At 39.9% G+C, this 25,404-nt stretch overlaps 1 protein-coding gene and 1 pseudogene across 1 annotated transcript in view; both read left to right on the top strand.

Moving 5' to 3' along the window:
- MROH9 (maestro heat like repeat family member 9) overlaps positions 1-25,173 on the top strand; it is a 93,572-nt gene extending 68,399 nt beyond the window's left edge. Inside the window, exons 17-22 of the mRNA XM_032863006.1 lie at positions 1,479-1,655; positions 6,883-7,035; positions 7,137-7,253; positions 7,827-7,929; positions 23,110-23,172; positions 24,702-25,173. Of these exons, the coding sequence (XP_032718897.1) occupies positions 1,479-1,655; positions 6,883-7,035; positions 7,137-7,253; positions 7,827-7,929; positions 23,110-23,172; positions 24,702-24,958 (870 nt within the window). The 3' untranslated portion in view covers positions 24,959-25,173. The remainder of the gene's footprint in view (positions 1-1,478; positions 1,656-6,882; positions 7,036-7,136; positions 7,254-7,826; positions 7,930-23,109; positions 23,173-24,701) is intronic.
- Positions 2,117-4,401, top strand: LOC116870642 (annotated as a pseudogene).
- Positions 25,174-25,404: the final 231 nt, after the last annotated feature.

The following is a 25,404-nucleotide window of genomic DNA, read 5'->3' as shown; positions in this document are numbered from 1 at the left end:
CTGAGTCGCGAGAATACTTCTTGCCTTCCTGGAAGATCAAATCTAAGCATGTTTTGTGATGCTCTTATAAATTCTTTTTTTTAAGTTTTTATTTAAATTCCAGTGAGCAAACAGTATAATTAGCTTCAGGTGCACAACGGAGTGATTCAACACTCAGACATTCAACACCCAGTGCTGTTGTTCTTGAGCCTCACCACCTGTTTCAACCCATCCCAAAGCACCTTGCATAATGGGATTATGCTGATTCTGTAAATCATTGTTGATTTAATAAGTTTAATAATAAACTCTTGTTTACCTATTCGACATTGTCTCTGAAAGCTCAAAGGCTGTCCGTTGGGCACCCATTTTGCATTTAGAATGAAATGAGCTGTGATCAGTTCACTTTAAATAAGTCACAGAAGTCAGTGTACATTCTTTTAGTATCAGAGTTATTCATTGCCTTGTCTAGTACTCTTCCCAACGTTTTTAATGACTGCAAGGAAGATTATGGGTCAAGGTTGTCTAGGAGAGTAAGAAAGAAACAGTGGAGCGTGAGCTGGGCTGAGGTCACGTACTATCTCTTGGTAAAGACAGCTTTTCAGCCAAACACAAGGTCTCTGGCTATTATTTTGGCAAATCGTATTTCTTTATTTCTTTTGCTTCTTCTCTTTCTGGTATTTGCTTCTCTCCCTTGGTGTCTCCTTTTTGCCTTTTTCCTTGCTTTCTGTTCTGTTGTCTCGGATCAGCCATTGAGTCTCATGACCCGGCTCAGCAGCTCAGGGGCTCCCGTGCCCACACGCGTCACCAGCACCTGGTTTAGAGGTCACCCTGCTCATGCTGTGCTGGCGAATGCTTCACCGCCAGCTCTCTGGAAACAACACCTGTTGCTCTGGGGTGCTCTCACCATGGCCATTTCAAGCTATCAAAGGGACACCATTAAACACAGAACTGGGGAGAGATGCCCAGTAGTGCGTCATTATTTAATATTCCCACCAGACAGATATAATGCCTGTGAGTAGCCTCAAGGGCATGTAAGAGTCCAGAGAAGCAAAAGAAATAGGAAGTGATGGGTTTTGAGTATTTATTACCTTGGCTTTATTTCTTCCTAGTTTTCCAAAACTTATTTTTTAACAGTGACTTTTTAATTGTAACCTCAGTGTAGTTAACATGCAGTGTTCCACTCTTTTCCGGTGGACCGCGCGCTGATTTCAGCAGTTCTGGACCTTACTCGGTGTTCATCGTAAGCGACTCTTAATCCCCTTCCCCGGTTTCCCCCACCACCACCTCCCTCGCCTCCGGCAACCATCAGTTCGTTCTCTAGACTTGAGAGTCTGTTTGAACAATCAGCTTACAGAAGTTTTGTCAATGTGACAACTGCATCTTGGGAGGCAAGCCCAGCACACGACTGCACACAGCCCAGACCCAGATGTGTGTGTGCCAAATGCTACGTCACGTCTCCTTCTAGTTCAAAATCCAACCATTTCCTCTCTTACATACAGATAGAAAATGTCTGCAGCTTGTTGGTGTCCGTCTTGGATGCCTTCCTTTCAAAAGACAAAACTGTTATAATTCGGGCCTTAATCACCCTTCGAAGACTTCTAGTCAGACTGGACAAGGTGACCTACTCTTCTCTGTGTACTAGAATTGCTTCCAGCTACTGTCCCCTGATGGACCACGTGAGTTACAGTTAGATATGTGAAATCACTAAGTTTGATAGTTAAGCGGAAGCCCCAGCTGAGGCAATGCTATTACATTTCTGAAGAAATCAAAAGAAGATAGTCATTTTGTGCAGAACTACCATTTCTTCTCCAGAGATGACAATATTAGTCAAATAAGTACCGTCTATATATATAGTTATATACCTATATACATATATATAACTACACTATGAGAAGCTGGAAAATTTGTTCATAAGAAAGGAGAATCAAAGAGCATCCTCTGTCTTTGGAGGAAAGAGGAAATGTATGTAGCTTAGGGGCTATATCTCGGCTAAGCCTAGCTCTGGACTGCCTGCATTCAAATCCCTAGTCTGGCTCTTCCCAGCCGGGAAATCTTAAGCAGGTTATTCAGCTCCTTATGCTCTGGTCTCCCCACCTATAAAAGAGAGAGAGTAGCAGGTGTATTATGGGCATTAGAGATGACATGTTAATGCCCCCAGTGTTTTATATTATCATATAAAACTCTAACTGGGTATTTCATCAGGATGCCTGGGTGGCTCAGTGGATTAAGCATCTGCCTTCAGCTCATGATCCCGGGGTTTTGTTACCCAGATTCGTTTCAGGCTACTTGCTCAGAGAGGAGCCTGCTTCTCCTCTGCCTGCCTCTCACCCTGCTTGTGCTCACTCTCTCTCTCTGATAAATAAATAAAATCTTTTAAAAAATAAATAAAAGGTCTTTCATCAAGAAGTTATGCATTTTGAAAACTCTTGTTTTGTATAGTAAATATATTCCAGAAAAGTTGGATGACAGTAACATATTTTAATAAGCAAAGACACTTTGGAATGCCATAGGGAATATTTATTTATTTATTTATTTTTTAAGATTTTATTTGACAGAGAGAGATCACAAGTGGTCAGAGAGGCAGGCAGAGAGAGAGAGAGGAGGAAGCAGGCTCCCTGTGGAGCAGAGAGCCCGACGTGGGACTCGATCCCAGGACCCTGAGATCATGACCTGAGCCGAAGGCAGAGGCTTAACCCACTGAGCCACCCAGGTGCCCCGGGCATATTTATTTTTAAAGACTTCTATAATAAGTCATTTGTGAGTTGGAGAATTATTTCATAGAAAAATCATTTTCCAAAAATTTCTAAGCTCTTAATTATTCAGATTTCATTGAAGAAAGCATTGTATTATTAAGCTATAGAAAGAAGTCATTTAATAACAAGAATTATTTTCAAAATAAATAATGATTATAATAGTAATAATAATAGTGGCAGAGTTTATTGAGCATTTACTAAGTACCAGTCACTATTCTAAGGGTTCTACATGTACTAACTCATACAATTCTCTAAACAACTATTACTGTTATCCAGTGTACGTACAAGGAAAATGAAGCAAAGAGAAGCGAATATTTGGCCAAGTTCACACAGCTAAATAAGTAGCTGGAATGTCCATGTAAAAAAAAAATTCAAAATGAAATCACTTGGAGGGAAAATAAAACTAAACTAAACTAAGTAAACAATCATACCACACCAAATGGAAAGAAGCAAAATCAGAGAGAAGAGAAAATTACCAAATATCAATTTACCTTAAGTCATTCCTTGGAGGTTGAATGTTTGAAAAATATTAGGGTATCAATGAAACTATGATACTGTGTTTCTCCATATTTAAAGAAAAACAATGATAGGCATGCAGCCCCCGGGCTCCCATGGCCACTTGCCACAGGCACGACACAAGGCCTTGCCTCCCTAAGGCAGCAGCTCCACACAGCACCTGCACTCCAAGCTCCACACCAAAGCTGATGGCGAGAACATTCTAAAAGGCCCTAGCCCAATTTCCCAGAGGGAGAGATGACAGAGTTGGTGAACACTTGTCAAGACCACAATTATTTAGCGACCTGCATAAACAAAAATGGCAACTTTGCTAATTTGAGAATTTACCCACATGGACTGGTGCTGTTGGATCTTCAGAGTTATCACAAGTCTTTTGAACAAAATAGAAGAAAGACTGAAAGAATTAAGTCAGGACAGTACTGGGCAGGTGAAGCGATGACCACCCATAGTTCGGGGAAGATACTGGCCCACTGCCGGCGGTCGTCTGGTCAAGGAAGACATAGATATAGTGGTATATGATGAGATTCACTTCATCAAAACATTAAAATTCTACAGTAGAAGCAGTTCGGAAATATTCTCATCCTTAGTGGGGCTGTTACTCTGGCCTAGAGTGGTTTGGGTATCCCCAGGCCATCACGTGCAGTGGGAAAGATGAAAGTGGCAAAGACACTTTGATTCTGGGGCCAGAGATGGGGCATATTACTTGAAATAGTCAAACTGGAACCAAAGACAGTCACTCTGGTAAGAGACTGGCCAAATGCACGGATGCGAGAAACATGTGGGGGCGTCTTACACAATCTTAGAGGAGGCTGCTCTCAGGTTCTAGGAGAAGACTACACCAGCACTGAAGAGGTAAACCCAAGAAGGGAGAGAGTTTGACTATAGGATTAATGATGGGACAGCTGATCTAATCCCCATATCTCCAGAAGATTCCACATGGGAGTTTCTCAGACTGGTTCTTGACCTCTCAGTAAAAGTACTGAAACAGGATGGGAAATATTTTACACAGGGTAACTGTGTCAGTTTGAGGGAAGCCCTGTCACACTCTGAAGAACAGCACTGGCACCTGTGGAAGTCTCGAAGGAGTTCCTTTGTGTCCCTTCATACTTGGACTTGTGGGTCTTTTACAGTTTGGAAGAAAGCTAACCCTTGAAGACCAGTATTCCCTAACTGCCTGATTCACACTGATCTAGAGTATGGCATATGAAGACATACTTGCAAATAGCCTTCCTGACCTTAACACGCCATACTCTAAATCGGTAGGAGTCAGGAAATTGATTGTGAATTCCCTCAATTTTCTTTTCTTTAATTATTATTTTTAATTTTTAAAAAAGCAAGGAGAAAATGTATATGTTGATGATGACTTACGGGGGTTGTGATTTTGTTTTGGGGTTTTTGGTTTTTTCTTTTGAAAATCATCTGAAGAATGATTAGCACAGGGAAGGCTGCTAAATGTACTGAGCCCCTTGAATGTGATTTTTGTTATTTTTTTAAAAAAGATTTTATGTATTTATTTGCCAGAGAGAGAGAGCGAGCGAGCACAGGCAGGCAGAGTGGCAGCAGAGGCAGAAGGAGAAGCAGGCTCCCCGCTGAGCAAGGAGCCCGATGTGGGACTCGATCCCAGGACACTGGAATCATGACCTGGGCCGAAGGCAGCTGCTTAACCAACTGAGCCACCCAGGCGTCCCAATTTTTGTTATTTTTTGTGTGTGGGGGGGTTGCTTTTTGATTTTTGCTTTGGTAGACTTCAAATTTGGTTGTGTGGAGGAATGAACATCAATGTTCTTGACGCTGTTACCCAAAAAATTGAACTTTTCTTGACAAATATTAAAATCTGGTGCTTATAAGAAAGAGTTAAGAAAAAAAAATGAATAGCAATGATTTGATTAAAATACAAATGAGAAAAGAACTTAAAAGAAAAAAATAACTCGCTCAGCTTACTCCTCTTTGGGGGACAAAAGTGGGATTTCAGCAGGTGTGGAGCACTTCAAAGCTCTTTCCACTAGTCTAGATAGGCTTTCAATGGTTAGCGCACGTCTTCCTGTAGACCAAGGGTACAAACAGGTAACCCTCAGATGAATGCACCTTGCGGGTGTGTTAAGTTTGACTCTCAAACAGTGTAAGTCCGATATTTTTACTGGGAGATTTCTCACAAAAATCTGAATTTTTCATGAAGTTTCAGAAGATTTGAGAATACTGGAGCCCACCGACCTACTTGGCAACAGTCTGCAGGAGCTAGATGCCCTCTCTGAGAGAGGCCCAGAGCTTGCTTTTGTCTCAGCCTCCCTCATCTCCCTGCTTTCCTTCAATGCCACCTGCTTTGCTCATTTACATCAGCTTTCCCGCCCTTAGGGCATGATTCGATGACCATTGCTTTAGGCTTTTGCTTTGATCCATACTTATTACCTCAGGGAAGGAACATAAGAAGGTATATTAGCCATTTGTCTTTTGTTGGGAGTATATCTGGTATGTTCCTGAGAAGAGAAAGTTAAAAAAAAAAATTAAATCATGAACATTTCTAAAAACTGGCAAGTGATATTATATTTTTTAAAAATTAACCTCTTCTCTAACTTGCAGTTTTTCTTTTCTAGCTTTTTATTATCCCATAACCTTCCTATCTGGCATAAGCAAGCCATTAGAAACCTGGTTCTATGCCAGTGTGCAGAGATCCCCCATTGGCATTCCTTGGCAATCTGCAAAGGTCTACAGCATTTGAATACACCATGCTACTTTGCTTTAAGTACGTTTATAGAAATTATTTCCAGTTTATACAGATTATTCCAGTTTATCTTTTTAGGACATTATTAAATACTATTTTCCTAAATTTAAGGAACACTTTTCACAGGGAATTTTTCTAATGCATTTTGAATTTTGGTAAGCAAATCTTTATTTTACAATTAAAAAAAAAAAGAGTTGACTACTTAGACCCTGGTGAATCTTTTCTAAAAATAAGCGATAGGGATGCCTGGGTGGCTCAGTCATTAAGCGTCTGCCTTCAGCTCAGGTCATGATCCCGGGGTCCTGGGATTGAGCCCCGCATCAGGCTCCTTGCTTAGCAGGGACCCTGATTCTCCCTTTACCCCTCCCCCACTTGTGCTCTTTCTCTGACAAATAAATAAATGACCTTAAAAAAAAACTTAAGGGGTGCCTGGGTGGCTCAGTGGGTTAAAGCCTCTGCCTTCGGCTCAGGTCATGATCTCAGGGTCCCGGGATCGAGCTCCGCATCAGGCTCTCTGCTCAGCAGGGAGCCTGCTTACCCCTCTCTCTCTGCCTGCCTCTCTGCCTGCTTGTGATCTCTGTCTGTCGAATAATTAAATAAAATCTTTTTTAAAAATTTTTAAAAATGGTAATGATAATTATATATGTATATATGAACACATACATATATGGCATATATACACATATAGTATATGTACATGTAAATATATGTAAACATATATATGTCTTATTTGTATATGTATCATATATATATTTGTATGTAATATATATTATATTTATATTATATTTGTATATAAATAACTACATGTATATATTATACATAAGATATATGTGGGAGAGATCTATCTCCCAGTGCTTAAAGAAAAGAACCCTAGTGATATCCTCAAACGAGGCCTCTCCTGTGTGCACATTCTAGAGTAACGGAGGCATCCGGAGTATGGCCATTCAGCACTTTGGTGAGTTACTCAGGGACATGAGTGAGTACACATGGATGCTGAATGATGTGATTCTTGAAGCCTTGGTGCCTCTGATCCTGTTTTTGGAAGACACAGAAATTAGAGTCGCTCAAGTAAGTCCTGCAATCTTGTTTTTCTTAGCTTTGCAGAGAACCACAGTGTTTTATGTAACCGCAGATGAGCAAACCCTCAGTGACCCTTTTCTACTCCACAGGCATGTAAGTATACGTTAGCGATCTGCGTCTCGGAATTAAACTGGCCAACGTGGCATCTGCTCAAGGACGAGTTTTACAGTTTCGAGGTGGTGGTGCTCAGCGTCTGCAGCAATCTCGTAAGTGGCCGTGAGAGCTACAAAGTTACAAAGTTGGCTTCACAGGCCATCCCGAGTGACGAAAGGTGTGGCAGGGACAAGCGTGGGTCCCGGAGAAGGAAGGTGAAGACAAGATAGCACACGAGGAATTACAGCTGGGGTTTCACACCAGAACGAATTCAGGTCTCCACTACCTCTTCCCTGACACTGGTTATCTCTGACTTTCTTCCTCCAACTCACCCACCTTGAGCTACGGATGGTCACAGAGGTAGGAACAGCATTTCCAATCACCAACAGCAAAACCGGAAGCACTTGGCCACCATCTGATGGGCCAGGGCTCTGGAAACCAGCATGAAGTGCAGCAGGAGACAAGTGGGGGTGGGCGAACGATGGAAACAACAAGCTGGGCTTGGGAGTCATGTAATAATCTGAGTAACACCAACAAACAAGAGAGTGAAGAGATCTCTGTCCCCTAGTTTTAAGTCAGTCCTGACTTGATATAAGCAAGCAAGCTCTTCTTTCTGGAAGCCTCTCCAGAGGGAGCAAATGTGCTTTTTCCAATGACTGAGTATTTTTTCTTCATTTTATTCTCAGCTTGCTTCTCATGAGAACTACATTACAAATTTGATATCTGATACCTTAGGATTCCTGAGAAGCTCCCGGGTATATCTGAGGAGAGCGTCAGTTATTTTAATAGGTAAAGAAAATTCGATTCTTGTTACCTAATTTTCCTTAGAAGGTACAGAATAGGGTAGCAGCTGCAAGAGTTTCTTAAAAATATATAAATTTTCTTTGTTTATGATGGGCAAAACTGCCACGGTGGTATCTATGAATCGAAGTTAATGCACGTGATGAGAATAGAGTTCTACTTTCTAATGCAGTGAGTATTGCTGTGTGATTAAATTCTGATACAAAGTGTACCCAACAGGATGAATTTCAAATTTAGGATGGTGGTAAACCACTGCTAACCATTCCCCTTCACTGCTTAACAATCACTACCCAAAGAATAAGAATAATATAAAAAATACAAATACCATCTTTAATAAAACATGGACATCTCTAACCACAAACTACAACAAATGAGGAAATGCTACCAAATTCAGCAAAGTTTTTTTTTTTTTTTTTTAATGTTGCAGGGGGAGGGGATATGAAGGAAGATTCCAACAGAAGATACCTAAGGTTTTTGATCTTGGACAAACCTGACCAAAAAGTGGTTTTTTTCCCATTAAATTATCACTATAAAGATCAAAATTAGCAAACGTTTACTTGGAACGACAGGAAGTGAGCTCCCAGTTTGACAGTGGGATCTTTCCTCAGACCTATGTGGCATCGTGGAATAGCAGGGCCACCAAGGACTGAGAAAATACAGTCATGTTGTACTGGTAGAGAAGAGTCTGTCAGTTAGTCAGGGTAGAAGACAAACTGAACTGTGGTCATCACTAGAACTCCTGATCTTTGTTGATCTCAGAGGAGTGAGGGAACACGATGTACAGAAAACCCTGCACCATCAGAGCTTTATTTTAAGCCAGAAAGAATTCTGCTATCCTGAATTTTATATATATATGTAATAAAATATATTTATATATATATATATTTATATATATGTATATATATTTATATATATATAAATATAAAATATTTATATATATGTAATAAAATATATATTACATATATATATAAAATACAGGATATATATATATCCTGTATTATATATTCTATATATAGTCTGTATGTAATATTGCAAGATCCAAAAATAAGTAATTAAAAAAGCATTATCTTTCTATAGAGGTATTTCCAGGGTGAAAATAGAGGAAAAAAGAAAAACAAAGTTTAGAAAATGTTTCTTTTTTTTTTTTTAAGATTTTATTTATTTATTTGACAGAGAGAGAGAGATCACAAGTAGGCAGAGGCAGGCGGGGGTGGGGGGAAGCAGGCTCCCTGCTGAGCCGAGAGCCCGATGTGGGCCTTGAGGTGGGGCTCGATCCCAGGACCCTGAGATCATGACATGAGCTGAAGGCAGAGGGTTAACCCACTGAGCCACCCAGGTGCCCCTAGAAAATGTTTCTACAGACCAGATAAAAATGAGGATATGTATTTCTGTGAATCCAAAACTTTTTTATATAAAGATCTAAGGTATAGATACAAACACATAGGAAATATAGGATGGGGAAACAGAAGTTCAGGAAAAATAAGTTTTCAAAGAATGCAGGGAAGCGTAAGAAAAAATATATAACCATTATTAAAAAATACACTACAACCAGCAGAAGAGAAAATACATATTGTTGATAACACAGTAAAAGACAAGGGGTACAGGGCTGAAAAATTCTAGCAAAAGGAATGAAAACCAGCAAGAAACAGTTTGAAAAACTAAGGGACAATGAGAGATATGGAAGATAAATAAAAGACATCATTCATCCTGAGGTAACTCAGATCAAAGCCACAATGAGATACAACCTCATTACCCGTCAGAATAGCTAAAATTAATGACTCAAGGAAACAACAGGGTGTGGAGAAAGGGGAACACTTTGGCACAGTTGGTGGGAATGCAAACTGGTGTAGCTACTCTGAAAAACAATACAGAGTTTCCTCAAAAAGTTAAAAACAGAACTACCCTATGGCCTGGCAATTGCACTACTAGGTATTTATGCAAAGGATACAAAAATGCTGATTTGAAGGGGCACATCCACCCCAATATTTATAGCAGCACTATCAACAGTAGTAAAGTTATGGAAAGAGCCCAAATGTCCACCCACTGGTGAATGGATAAAAAAGATATGAGATACACACACACACACACACACACATACCATGGAATATTAGTGATCAAAAAGAATGAAATCTTGCCATTTGCAACAATGTGGATAGAACTAAACAAAATAAGTCAGTCAGAGAAAGACGTATCATATGATTATGATCTTTGTATTAAAATAAAATTCCACCCATATGTGGAATTAAAGAAACAAAACAGGTGAATATAGGGGAAGAGAAGGAAAAGTAAAATAGATAAAAACAGGGAGGCATATCATAAGAGACTCTTCAATATAGGAAACAAACTGAGGGTTGCTGGAGGGGTGGTGGGTTGGGGAAGGGGCTAAATGGGCAATAGACATTAAGGAGATCACTTGCATTGAGTACAGGATGCTCTGTAGGATCCATCTGTAGCTGACAGATCAATCAATTCGACTCTTGAAAGCAATACTACACTATAAGCTAACTAACTTCACTATAAATTTATAAAAAGGAAATGGAACTATGCATAAATGATATCCCTGAAGAAGAAATATTATTAGAGCAGAAAAAGGAACTCAAAGATGCAATTAAGAAGGAAAAAAGGCTTGATTTCAGGAAGAGGAGTCAAGCTGGCGGAGAAGTAGCAGCTGAGACGACTTCAGGTTGCGGGAGATCAGCTAGATAGCTTATCTAAAGATTGCAAACACCTACAAATCCAACGGGAGATCGAAGAGAAGAAGAACAGCAATTCTAGAAACAGAAAATCAACCACTTTCTGAAAGGTAGGACCGGCGGAGAAGTGAATCCAAAGCGGCGGGAAGATAGACCGTGGGGGGAGGGGCCGGCTCCCGGCAAGCGGTGGAGCAACGGAGCACAAAATCGGGACTTTTAAAAGTCTGTTCCGCTGAGGGACACCACTCCAGAGGCTAAACCGGGGTGAAGCGCACGCGGGGTCACCGTGGCCTCAGGTCCCGCAGGGTCACAGAAGGATCGGGGGTGTCTGAGTGTCGCGGAGCTTACGGGTATTAGAACGGGGAAGCCGGCTACAGAGACAGAGCCGAGGAGTGACTCTCAGCTCGGGGTTACCTTGAACCGGTCGCAGGCTCGGTCACTTCGGAGCGCGGCTGGAGGCCAGGGTGACGGGAGTAATTGGGCGCTGTTCTCTGAGGCGCACTGAGGAGTGGGGCCCCGGGCTCCTGGCTCTTCCGGGCCGGAGACTGGGCGGCCGCCATCTTCATTCCCGCCCTCCGGACTCTACGGAAAGCGCTCAGGGAACAAAAGCTCCCGAAAGCGAACCCGAGCGGATTACTCAGCCCGGCCCCGGGTAAGGGCGGTGCAACTCCCCCTGGGGCAAAGACACTTGAGAATCACTACGACAGGCCCCTCCCCCAGAAGATCAACAAGAAACCCAGCCAGGACCAAGTTCACCTACCAAGGAGTGCAGTTTCAATACCAAGGAGAGCAGCGGAATTCCAGAGGAGGAGAAAGCAAAGCACGAACTCGTGGCTTTCTCCCCATGATTCTTTAGCCTTGCAGTTAATTTAATTTTTTTTTCTTTTTCAATTTTTTTTCTCTTCTTCTGCTAAATTTTTTTAACTTTTACCCTTTTCTTTTTTAATGTTTTTTAACTAGTTTATCTAATATATATATATTTTTTCCTTTTTATATTTTTTCTTTATTCGTTTTCTTCTTTTAATTGTTTCATTTTTTTTTTTTCTTTCTGAACCTCTTTTTATTCCCTTTCTCCACCCTCACGATTTGGGATCTCTTCTGATTTGGTTAAAGCATATTTTTCTGGGATTGTTGCCAACCTTTTAGTATTTTACTTGCTCCTTCATATACTCTTATCTGGACAAAATGACAAGGCGGAAAATTCACCACAAAAAAAAAGAACAAGAGGCAGTACCAAAGGCTAGGGACCTAATCAATACGGACATTGGTAATATGTCAGATCTAGAGTTCAGAATGATGATTCTCAAGGTACTAGCCGGGCTCGAAAACGGCATGGAAGATATTAGAGAAACCCTCTTGGGAGATATAAAAGCCCTTTCTGGGGAAATAAAAGAACTAAAATCTAACCAAGTTGAAATCAAAAAAGCTATTAATGAGGTGCAATCAAAGATGGAGGCTCTCACTGCTAGGATAAATGAGGCAGAAGAAAGAATTAGTGGTATAGAAGACCAAATGACAGAGAATAAAGAAGCTGAGCAAAAGAGGGACAAACAGCCACTGGACCACGAGGGGAGAACTCGAGAGATAAGTGACACCATAAGACGAAACAACATTAGAATAATTGGGATTCCAGAAGAAGAAGAAAGAGGCGAGCAGAAGGTATATTGGAGAGACTTATTGGAGAGAATTTCCCCAATATGGCAAAGGGAACAAGCATCAAAATCCAGGAGGTTCAGAGTACCCCCTTCAAAATCAATAAGAATAGGTCTACACCCTGTCACCTAATAGTAAAACTTACAAGTCTTAGTGACAAAGAGAAAATCCTGAAAGCAGCCCGGGAAAAGAAGTCTATAACATACAATGGTAAAAACATTAGATTGGCAGCAGACTTATCCACGGAGACCTGGCAGGCCAGAAAGAGCTGGCATGATATATTCAGAGCACTAAATGAGAAAAACATGCAGCCAAGAATACTATATCCAGCTAGGCTATCATTGAAAATAGAAGGAGAGATTAAAAGCTTCCAGGACAAACAAAAACTGAAAGAATTTGCAAACACCAAACCAGCTCTATAGGAAATATTGAAAGGGGTCCTCTAAGCAAAGAGAGACCCTAAAAGTAGTAGATCAGAAAGGAACAGAAACAATATACAATAACAGTCACCTTACAGGCAATACAATGGCACTAAATTCATATCTCTCAATAGTTACCCTGAATGTTAATGGGCTAAATGCCCCAATCAAAAGACACAGGGTATAAGAATGGATAAAAAAACAAAACCCATCTATATGCTGCCTGCAAGAAACTCATTTTAAACCCGAAGACACCTCCAGATTTAAAGTGAGGGGGTGGAAAAGAATTTACCATGCTAATGGACATCAGAAGAAAGCAGGAGTGGCAATCCTTATATCAGGTCAATTAGATTTTAAGCCAAAGACTATAATAAGAGATGAGGAAGGACACTATATCATACTCAAAGGATCTGTCCAACAAGAAGATCTAACAATTTTAAATATCTATGCCCCTAACGTGGGAGCAGCCAACGATATAAACCAATTAATAACAAAATCAAAGAAACACATCAACAATCATACAATAATAGTAGGGGACTTGAACACTCCCCTCACTGAAATGGACAGATCATCCAAGCAAAAGATCAACAAGGAAATAAAGGCCTTAAATGACACACTGGACCAGATGGACATCACAGATATATTCAGAACATTTCATCCCAAAGCAACAGAATACACATTCTTCTCTAGTGCACATGGAACATTCTCCAGAATAGATCACATCCTGGGTCCTAAATCAGGTCTCAACTGGTATCAAAAGATTGGGATCATTCCCTGCATATTTGCAGACCACATGCTCTGAAGCTAGAACTCAATCACAAGAGGAAGTTTGGAAAGAACCCAAATGCATGGAGACTAAACAGCATCCTTCTAAAGAATGAATGGGTCAACCAGGAAATTAAAGAAGAATTGAAAAAATTCATGGAAACAAATGATAATGAAAACACAACGGTTCAAAATCTGTGGGACACAACAAAGGCAGTCCTGAGAGGAAAATATATAGCGGTACAAGCCTTTCTCAAGAAACAAGAAAGGTCTCAAGTACACAACCTAACCCTACACCTAAAGGAGCTGGAGAAAGAACAAGAAAGAAACCCTAAACCCAGCAGGAGAAGAGATATTATAAAGATCAGAGCAGAAATCAATGAAATAGAAACCAAAAAAACAATAGAACAAATCAACGAAACTAGGAGCTGGTTCTTTGAAAGAATTAATAAGATTGATAAACCCCTGGCCAGACTTATCAAAAAGAAAAGAGAAAGGACCCAAATAAATAAAATCATGAATGAAAGAGGAGAGATCACAACGGACACCAAAGAAATACAGACAATTATAAGAACATACTATGAGCAACTCTACGCCAACAAATTTGACAATCTGGAAGAAATGGATGCATTCCTAGAGACATATAAACTACCACAACTGAACCAGGAAGAAATAGAAAGCCTGAACAGACCCATAACCAGTAAGGAGATTGAAACCGTCATCAAAAATCTCCAAACAAACAAAAGCCCAGGGCCAGATGGCTTCCCAGGGGAATTCTACCAAACATTTAAAGAAGAACTAATTCCTATTCTCCTGAAACTCTTCCAAAAAATAGAAATGGAAGGAAAACTTCCAAACTCATTTTATGAGGCCAGCATCATCTTGATCCCAAAACCAGACAAGGATCCCATCAAAAAAGAGAACTACAGACCAATATCTTTGATGAACACAGATGCAAAAATTCTCACCAAAATACTAGCCAATAGGATTCAACAGTACATTAAAAGGATTATTCACCACGACCAAGTGGGATTTATTCCAGGGCTGCAAGGTTGGTTCAACATCCACAAATCAATCAATGTGATACAACACATTAATAAAAGAAAGAACAAGAACCATATGATACTCTCCATAGATGCTGAAAAAGCATTTGATAAAGTATAGCATCCCTTCCTGATCAAAACTCTTCAAAGTGTAGGGATAGAGGCCTCAATATTATCAAAGCCATCTATGAAAAACCCACCGCAAATATCATTCTCAATGGAGAAAAACTGAAAGCATTTCTGCTAAGGTCAGGAACACGGCAGGGATGTCCATTATCACCACTGCTATTCAACATAGTACTAGAAGTCCTAGCCTCAGCAATCAGACAACAAAAGGAAATTAAAGGCATCCAAATCGGCAAAGAAGAAGTCAAACTATCACTCTTCGCAGATGATATGATACTATATGTGGAAAACCCAAAAGACTCCACTCCCAAACTGCTAGAACTTGTACAGGAATTCAGTAAAGTGTCAGGATGTAAAATAAATGCACAGAAATCAGTTGCATTTCTATACACCAACAACAAGACAGAAGAAAGAGAAATTAAGGAGTCCATCCCATTTACAATTGCACCCAAAACTATAAGATACCTAGGAATAAACCTAACCAAACAGGCTAATAATCTATACACAGAAAACTATAAAGTACTCATGAAAGAAATTGAGGAAGACACAAAGAAATGAAAAAATGTTCCATGCTCCTGGATTGGAAGAATAAATATTGTGAAAATGTCTATGCTACCTAAAGCAATCTACACATTTAATGCAATTCCTATCAAAGTACCATCCATTTTTTTCAAAGAAATGGAACAAATAATCCTAAAATTTATATGGAACCAGAAAAGACCTTGAATAGCCAAAGGAATATTGAAAAAGAAAGCCAAAGTTGGTGGCATCACAATCCCGGACTTCAAGCTCTATTACAAAGCTGTCATCATCAAGACAGCATGGTACTGGCACAAAAACAGGCACATAGATCAATGGAACAGAATAGAGAGCCCAGAAATAGACCCTCAGCTCTATGGTCAACTAATCTTCAAGAAAGCAGGAAAGAATGTCCAATGGAAAAAAGACAGCCTCTTCAATAAATGGTGTGGGGAAAATTGGACAGCCACATGCAGAAAAATGAAACTGGATCATTTCCTTACACCACACACGAAAATAGACTCAAAATGGATGAAGGACCTCAATGTGAGAAAGGAATCCATCAAAATCCTTGAGGAGAACACAGGCAGCAACCTCTTCGACCTCAGCCGCAGCAACATCTTCCTAGGAACATCACCAAAGGCAAGGGAAGCAAGGGCAAAAATGAACTATTGGGATTTTATCATGATCAAAAGCTTTTGCACAGCAAAGGAAACAGTTAACAAAACCAAAAGACAACTGACAGAATGGGAGAAGATATTCGCAAATGACATATCAGATAAAGGGCTAGTGTCCAAAATCTATAAAGAACTTAGCAAACTCAACACCCAAAGAACAAATAATCCAATCAAGAAATGGGCAGAAGACATGAACAGACATTTCTGCAAAGAAGACATCCAGATGGCCAACAGACACATGAAAAAGTGCTCCATATCACTCGGCATCAGGGAAATGTAAATAAAAACCACAATGAGATATCACCTCACACCAGTCAGAATGGCTAAAATTAACAAGTCAGGAAATGACAGATGCTGGCGAGGATGTGAAGAAAGGGGAACCCTCCTACACTGTTGGTGGGAATGCAAGCTGGTGCAACCACTCTGGAAACAGCATGGAGGTTCCTCAAAATGTTGAAAATAGAACTACCCTATGACCCAGGAATTGAACTACTGGGTATTTATCCTAAAGATACAAACGTCGTGATCCGAAGGGGCACATGCACCCGAATGTTTATAGCAGCAATGTCTACAATAGCCAAACTATGGAAAGAACCTAGATGTCCATCAACAGATGAATGGATAAAGAAGATGTGGTATATATACACAATGGAATACTATGCAGCCATCAAAAGAAATGAAATCTTGCCATTTGCGATGATGTGGATGGAACTAGAGGGTATCATGCTTAGCGAAATAAGTCAATCGGAGAAAGACAACTATCATATGATCTCCCTGATATGAGGGAGAGGAGATGCAACATGGGGGGTTAAGGGGGTAGGAGAAGAGTAAATGAAACAAGATGGGATTGAGAGGGAGACAAACCATAAGTGACTCTTAATCTCACAAAACAAACTGAGGGTTGATGGGGGGAGGGGGGTTGGGAGGGGGGAGTGGGGTTATGGACATTGGGGAGGGTATGTGCTATGGTGAGTGCTGTGAAATGTGTATACCTGGCGATTCACAGACCTGTATCCCTGGGGATAAAAATATATGTTTAAAAAAAATAAAATTTAAAAAAAAAAGAAAGGAAAAAGGCTTGATTAATAAACTGAAGTGGTAAATAAATTTTCAAGAAACATTTTATGCAGAATACAACATTAAGACATTTCATAATAAATTTATGAAACTTCACAGTTAAAGTATTCTTGAGGATTTAGGGGGGGAAAGTCATCTATAAATTACAAAATAAGGTTTCTCCACTTCAGTATTCAACCCTAAAATACCAAAGACTAGTGCCTACAAAATCCTAAAGAAAAAGAAAAGGGGGAGGGAGGAAGAAAGAAGGAAGGAAGGAAGGGAAGAGGGGAAAGGAGGGCAAGAGGGGGAAAAGGAAAGAAGGAAAAAAGGGGTCCCAAGGGAAGGGAGATGAGCAAGGGAGGAAGGAAAGGAAGAAGTATGGACAAACTGAAGGAAGGGAGATCCTGAAAAAACTCTACAATATATATATAATATTTCTATTTTTAAACTTGCAAATATTACTGAAAGATGCAAAGAAGATTTGAATAAATAGAAAGGTAGAAACCATATTTTGGCAAAAAAAAAAAATCAAAATTTAAAATGTACATGGAAGGGATACCTGGGTGGCTCAGTTGGTTAAGTATCTTGCCTTCAGCTCAGGTCATGATCTCAGGGTCCTGGGATAGAGTCCCACATCCAGCTCCTTGCTCCATGGGAAACCTGCTTCTCTCTCTGCCTGCTGTTCCTCCTGCTTGTACTCTAACGGTCTCTCTTGAAAATAAATTTTAAAAAAATTTTTTAATGTGCATGGAATATAGGCATGGAATCAAATGCCAATTAAAATATCATTAGGGTGTTACCTGGGTGGCACAGTCTGTTAAGTGTGTGCTTTAGGCTCAGGCAATAATCTCAAGGTCCTAGGAAAGAGCCCCTAATTGGGCTCCCAGCTCAGGGGGAGTCTGCTTCTCCCTCTCAATCTGCCCCTCCCCTTGCTCATGTGCATTCTCTCTTTCTCTTTCTCTCAAATAAATAAAATCTTAAATATAAATAAAGAAATGAAAAATAATAAAATAAAATGTCAGTAGGGATTTCTTTTCTCAAAAGTGACATATTGATTCTAAAATTAACATAGAATTTTTCATACAAGAATATCCAGGAAATTCTGACCAAAAAAAAAAAATAGAGACAAAGACAAAGACTAGCTCTATCAGATATTAATACAGCTACAGAACTTAAAGTCACATGGGATAAATAGACAAACAATACCAGCCAGAAATAACCATCAAAACATGCACTATTTTAAGGTGAATCATGGCTTTAACAGTGATGAAAATATAGAATATTCCTTAAGTAGTTTGGGGACACCTGGTGAGCCATCTGGAATTTTAAAAAATTTCCTATCTTACTTCTTACTTTAAATAAATTTCAGATAGTCGAAGGCTCAAATGCTGAAAATAAAACCATAATAATGATAAGCAAAAATTAGTATGGAAGGATTTGCTTTATAATCAGGGGTTGGGGAAGATCTTTCTAAGGTAAAAGTCAAAATCTAGGAATCATAAAGAAAAGATTTATAATCTATGAAAAGTGTAAATATTTCTGCAGGGACCACTATAAGCAGTGAAAAACCAAATTGAGATGAAATACTTATGACACCACAAATGAAGGGTGAGTTCTTCCTGTCCAAAGATTCTATGCAAGTCTGTAAGAAAAGACAACCCATTAGAAAAATGGACACTGAACATGAAAAAACAATTTGGCTCATTAACATGAAATTTTCATAACATGGTCATCCAAAAAGTGATGCAAATTGAAATGAAATGTTTCCATCCAACACAATGACAAAGACCAAAAAGTTTTACACTCAATGGTCACCGTGAGGTTGCCGGACGTAGGTAATCTCTTCACCTTACTGGTGAGAATGTAGATAGCCACCATCTCTAAGTAGAGCAGTTTGATAGCATCCATCAAAATGGGAGATGTGTTCTCTCTTGACTCAACCTCCTCTCGGGAGGATTTATTCTCGACACGCTTGCATGTGAGAAATGACGTGTGTACCTAGATATTCATTGCATCGTTGGCTTTATAATGCTACCCGTCCTCAGCATGTGGCATCTCTCCCCATCTGTGTTTTCTGATTACCTTCAGCATTTCAGTGTTACACCAACGAAGAAACAAAAAAGTAAAGGGCAAAAATCAGCTTTTTGTTTCTGGGTCAGTCCCATCTTACAAAGCTTTCTACAAAGTCTCAACCAATGGTGTATCTTATACCCCCAGTGACGAATCATTAGTTGCAAGAAATGCCTGGAATTATGTTTCGTTTTGTTTTGTTTTTAATGGGCAAGAAGAAGACAATGATATCAATTGACAGCTAGCAATATGTCATAGCCCAGACATGTAAAATTTGAGACTTCACATGAGGCTCTCTGGATGTCCAATTACTTGGGGGCAGGGGGGAAGGAAAGATAAGGAGCCCCTGAACCTGAACTATGGTAGCAAACTGAGTGGAGTTAGCGGTCGCCACACTCATGGCTGGAGCTCAGACTCCCTGTCTGCCACTCTCCCCACCATCACCCATTGCCGTCGTCCACACAGCTGAGGTCACACTCATGTGGGCCTTGTTGGCATTTTGGTTAATCCGACATGTTTGTCAGATTTTCAAATTCTGCTTGATCGTTCATTTGTGACTTTCACAACTGCCATGTCAGGAGAGCCATTCAGTGTTCAGGTGTTGCTGCCTAACTTTGCCACCTGTTTTGTTCCTCTGGTGGTTATATTGAATTTATGAAATATGTCCCTGCAGTGTAAGAAAGATCCAAATACAGCTGTGGCAGAAACACACAGCAGGCCAAGTGCCAGGACATTGGCACCAGCTCTTCTACTGCTCTAGCATCCTTGTCACAGTTTCCTACATCAAGTCCAAGATGTTTGCTCCAGCACCTGCAACCACTTCTACATACCAGTCAACTGGAAAGGAAAAACATGTCAAGAGGTCACACCCAATTCCTTAAACAGTTAATATTACCTCTGCTAAATGATCACTAGCCCAGGACACACACATGTTGCCAAAGTCCAAAGAAGTCATGAGAATCTCAACGTCTGCTGGGTGGCCATATGTCTGGCTAAAACACAGCGGTGTTAGTAAGAGAACTAAAGGAAAGAAGCCATTTGACATTGGGAGAAATTAGTACTTTCTAGCATGGGAAACTTTCATTCATCTATTTGTTTTCTCTATCTCATTCTAAAAGGAATTGCGCTGGATTATAAAATTAAGCAGAGGGGAAAAACTTGACATATAAGGATACCCCCACAACACACATTTTTGTTTCAAGCATTGTCAAAGTTTTAAGCCCGTGCTCCCCCCATGCCAAGAAGAGTAGCTTGAGCTTTACGATCTGTAGATGGGTTTTGGAAATGACCAATGGTTCTGATTTTTGTGATCACTGTTTTGACTGAAGTAGAGACAATATGAAATATTGGTGGGGGTTAGATCAGCTTGCATTCACATCTCAGAATGAATGCCTGTTAGCCATGTGGCCTCTACCAAGTCACTCACCTCTGTAGGCTTTGGTTGTATCATTTGTAAAATGAGGATAACAAGAACAGTTTCAAAAAGGCTCTAAAAACCTATCTGAAAACATCTAAGAGCTTTTATAAAGGCAGTGATCCAAGACAGAAGGGTACTATGGTATACTCTAGAATACCAAAAGAAGTACGCTGATATCTGGGGATTATTTCTCTTTTTAGGTTTTGCCAATTGTAAATGCAAAAGTGGTAGTTGGGAAGCTGAAAAATAGTGCAGAAATTTTAGGTTTCACTGAACTGAAAAAACAAAACTTGCAATAGACTGACCATGAGGAGGAACTCTAGTAAATACCCCCGGCTTTCCCAGAACTAAAATAATAAGATAAAATAAAACATATACATTTAGACAAAAGAAAATAACACTTTTAAAATTTGTAGATAAATAAACTATATTTTAAAATATTTAGAAAAAAATATTTAGAACACTGGAAAGAATTTAGAAAAAAACTATTTGAATAATATGAAATTTAGTAAGTTTCCTAGTTACAGCATCAAAATACAAAGATCAATTGGACTTCTATATCCCAGCAATAAATGACCAAGAAACCGCATTTTTTAGAAGATTTCGTGTATTTATTTGAGAGAGAGAGAGAGGGAGAGCACAGAGGGAGAGTGGGAGGGAACACCAGATTCCCTACTGAACAGGGAGCCAGATGTGGGATTCGACCCAGGACCCTGAGATCATGACCTGAGCCAAAGGCAGACACTTAATCGACTGAGCCACCCAGGTCCTCCAGGAAACAAAATTTTTGAAAATGCCTAATACAACAGCACCAAAAAAAAAAAAAAATCATCAAATACCTCAAAACAAAAGAAAGATGTATAAGACTGATACACAGAAAACTAGAAAACATTGAGAAAGTTTTTAGAAACTTTTGTCACGAACATGACAAATCATGTTTGTGGATGAAAGAATTCCATATTATGGAATGTCCACTCTCCCAAAACTTACCATAGATTCAATGCAATCCCAAGCAAAATTTCACCCAGGGTGCGTGTGTGTGTGTGTGTGCGTGCGCGAACGCATGTGTGAAATGCGACAAGCTGATTCTTAACTTTACATGAAAGTTTAATGGCTAGAGAGTAAGCCAAGATAATTTAAAGAACCACAAAGTTGAAGAACTTCTACTACTGGAAGGGTATCAGGACATGTCATACGTGAAGGTAGTGTGGCAGTAGCACTGATAGAATGAAGTCAAGACGCTGACCCCCACACAATTTATGTTGTAAATGACTTTGCACAGCAGTGGGGAAAGGACTGGTGTTTTTTCTTTTAGTGGTGCTGGGTTAATCATGCACACATGAAAAAATATATTGACTCCTACTTTATGCATTATAATTGCCGTTTGGTCTACAATCCCAAAGGGGAAAAGGTAAAACAATAAAGCTTCTAGAAGTACGTATAGTAGAATATCAGTGTGACCTTGAGACAGCAAATATTTCCTATCAGGACTCCAAAATTCCCTAACCATAAATAAAAAGATGGCGAATTGGACTGCATTAAAATTAGAGATTTCTGTTTATTAAAATAAAAAATACAAATGGGAAAGTTTAGTCCTGAAGTAGGAGATATGTGTAAGTCATGTGACATTAAAAAACATTAATATCCCAAATAAAAAATGCCTACAAATATATCAGTAAAAGATAACTCAATATAAAAAAAGGCAAGATACTTACAGATATCTTATAAATGAAATAGCCAAGTGGCCAAAAAATGCTATATAAAACTTATTAATCATTGCCAAAAAAAGCAAAGAAAATCAAATCCACGAGAGTAACTGAAAGGAAAACTGAAAGGAAAAAGACTAACCATGTCAAGCAGCAGAGAGGATTTAAAACAACGGAAAGGTTCATAGTTACTGGTGGGAGTGAAAATTGGTACAACCACTTTGGAAACTGTTTGGTGGTAATGATTAAAGGTGAAGATAAACATATCCATTAGCCAGTAAGTCGTCTGGTAGCTATAAACCAAACCTTAGTGCATACAAACACACACCAAAATTCATACAAGAACGCCCATAATAACATCATCATTCATAATAGCCATGAGTTGAAAACAACACACTGTCCAGCATCAGCAGAAAGGATTTTTTTTTAAATGCTGCATTCATAAGACAGAATGTCCTATAAGAGGGTTCAGCAAACTCTTTCTGTAAAGGACCAGATAGTAAATACTTTAAGCTATGGATATGTCTGGCCTCTGTCAAAACTACTCAGCTCTGCAGTTGTAGCGTAAAAGCAGGCATGAAAGCTATTATGTAAATAAATGAGAAATGAATAAATAAATAAACTATAAATGAATGATCGCTACAATAAGGAGCCTGGATGAGTGTCACAAAAATGCTCAAGTTGAGCAAAAGAATATTTTAAAAGGGTGGGAGAGGAGATTGGGAAAGGCATGAGGAAGGCCTCCGGAATGCTATACTTGTTCTATTTAAGGTCTAAGTGGTAGCTAGAAGTATTCACTTTGCAGTCATTCACCAAGCTGTGCAATTATGATTTGTGCACATTTCTCCACGTAAATATATCTCAATAAAGAGTTTCATTATGTAGTGATTATTTGAAAGCTCTAAAGGATGTTTCAAAGATAATCTAGAGATGTTTTCTTTGAAGAAGTCTAAGTAGCCAGATCAGAGAATGAATTTGCATAATATATTTTGGGGTAACTTTAATTTTACTTTGTGCACAGGGTACTTAGCAAAGGTAGGTGGCCACTTACTGCTCAGAGATGAAATAGAAGTCATGCTTGAGGGTAAGTGTTGAAGTTATAATGGAATCTGTACATATAAGTCTAAGTGAATTCACTATTAGTGATTGAGTTCACAGTTGTGTTCTCCCAGCTGTTTTGCCGGGGATGGGAGGAAAGTGGTGAGGGGGAATCCGTGGAAGGACTAGGTTGGAGGGCATCTCTTCTTTTCTTCCTTTCCCCTTCCCTGCTTCCCTTCCTTTCTCTTCCGTTTCCTTCTCTTACCTTCCTTTCTGAGTGTGTGTGTGTGCGCGCGCTTAAATCTGTCTATGCCTCTCATTATTTGAGACCTAACATCACCCGCAGCCCTCAGGAACTACAGAGTTGAAGATTTATTCGCTCATTCATCTATCCAACAAATAAATAGTGCCGTCACATGGTAGATGCATGTGACGGCACTAATCCAGCTGCAGAGCACACAGCAGTGAACGAGGCAAAGTCCCTTCCCTCTGAGAATTTACATTTTAGGGCAGAGCAGTGCACACACGCACCAGGAATGCGTCTCCCTCTTGGCCTCTATTTCCTCTCCAGGATCCAATTTACCAATAGGTGAGGTGGAAAATCGGGTGGCAGCCTGCCTGCCTTCCCCTTTCTGATGTGTGTCAGAGAGTTTATTTTTCAGAGAAGTTTGAGATTTACAGCAAAACTGAGAGGAAAGTACAGAGATTTCCCATATGCCTGGCCCCCACCCCACACGCCTCCGGCGATTTGACATCCCTCCCCCCGGCGGCACGTTTGTTACCACCGAGGAGCCCACACGGACACGTCATTATCTTCCTCCCTCTTCCACTCGCTCGTTCACCCGTCCGCCCGTTTATTCAACATCTACTTACTGACCACCTACCGATGTTCAGCACGACAACTCTGCCTACAAGTCCCTCAGGATCGTGTTCTCCCCCTCATTTCCTGCTCCTTCTCCTCTCTCCTTGCCACCTCTGTCCTTGTTTTCCCCTCTCAATTCCTTTTTTGTTGGGGAGAAAAGAACTACAAGCCTGGTATCTGGATAGAATGGTATTAGCATTTTGGCATTATACATTATCTCAGACATTTTTAAAGAATGTAAGTTACTACACGTTGATTTTTTAAACCACCTTCGTGGTTGTATAACTCTTCCACTTCACATATTCATGCCAAGGACCGTGGGTTTACATCCTCACATTACTATGTGTGTGTATTTCATTTTATGATGTGCGTAATTTTTACGCGGTTCTCTGTTGAAGAACGTTGAGACTGATTCCAACTTTGTCATTATTATGAGCACTATTGAACCTCCTCATGAATCTATGTTTTCGCTACTTAGACTGCTCAGCACACAATAGGCGCTCTGTAAATATTTAGTGAGCGTTCCTAGTTTTCTTTATTGCGGTCTGGTGGGGATAAGCAGAGTTTCCTGGATGCTTCTAGTCAAAATAATGAAAATCGGGGGGTCGGAGAAGGAAAGGAGAGACTGTGGAAGGTGGTGGTTCTGGCCATGCTTAGAGCTTCTCGACCATGAGAGAGACGACTTGCACTAAAAGGCCCTTCTTCTCCTACAGCCATTGACCCGAGGCTTCGCGACGAAGACCCTGTGACCAGGGAGTTGGCGGAGATAACCTACACAGTTTTTAAGGAAATAGCCCGTAGATTGACCTCCTCCAACCTTAAACAAATCTTCCGAAGAGTATTTAACTCTATCTACACAAAAAAACTGAAGCCTCTTTATAATTATAAGTGGTCCAACAACCCGGCCGGCAGTCCTGTGAGGATTAAGGACAACAAGAATGACAAGGAAGCCCATACGGGTGAGAATTAGGAAACAGTTCAGTAAAGAATGAGATGTTGGTCTGTGGCTCAGAACACATCTCAGAAGAGAAATGATTTTCCTTTTCCTCTTGATAATGAGTCTATACATACATGCTTTTCTGAAGGATGCTAGAAGCCTTTCCTGTCACCTAATTCTCTATTCAAATATCGAAATCCATTGCCTTCCTATGTTTAACAGTGATCGATTAATACAGCTGAAAAATCATATAAGCAAAGTGTTTGATGTGAAGAAGCTCTTGGATTTTTATTTAATCGATAAGCATGTATTGAACACCTTCTAAGTACCAGGCACTATGCTAGGCAGTGGGGACATTTGGATTATATAAACAAGGTTCCTGTTCTCAGGAAGGTCATGGTCTAGTGACACACCCGTGTGCCTATTTCCATCCTTCTGGGACAAAGGCTGTCTAGAGCAGTACTGAAAAAGGAAGAAAT

Source organism: Lontra canadensis, unplaced genomic scaffold (genome assembly GCF_010015895.1).
Source record: "Lontra canadensis isolate GAN:19392208 unplaced genomic scaffold, GSC_riverotter_1.0 scaffold24, whole genome shotgun sequence".
Lineage (NCBI taxonomy): Eukaryota > Metazoa > Chordata > Mammalia > Carnivora > Mustelidae > Lontra > Lontra canadensis.
This window is presented reverse-complemented; position numbering and strand designations above follow the sequence as displayed.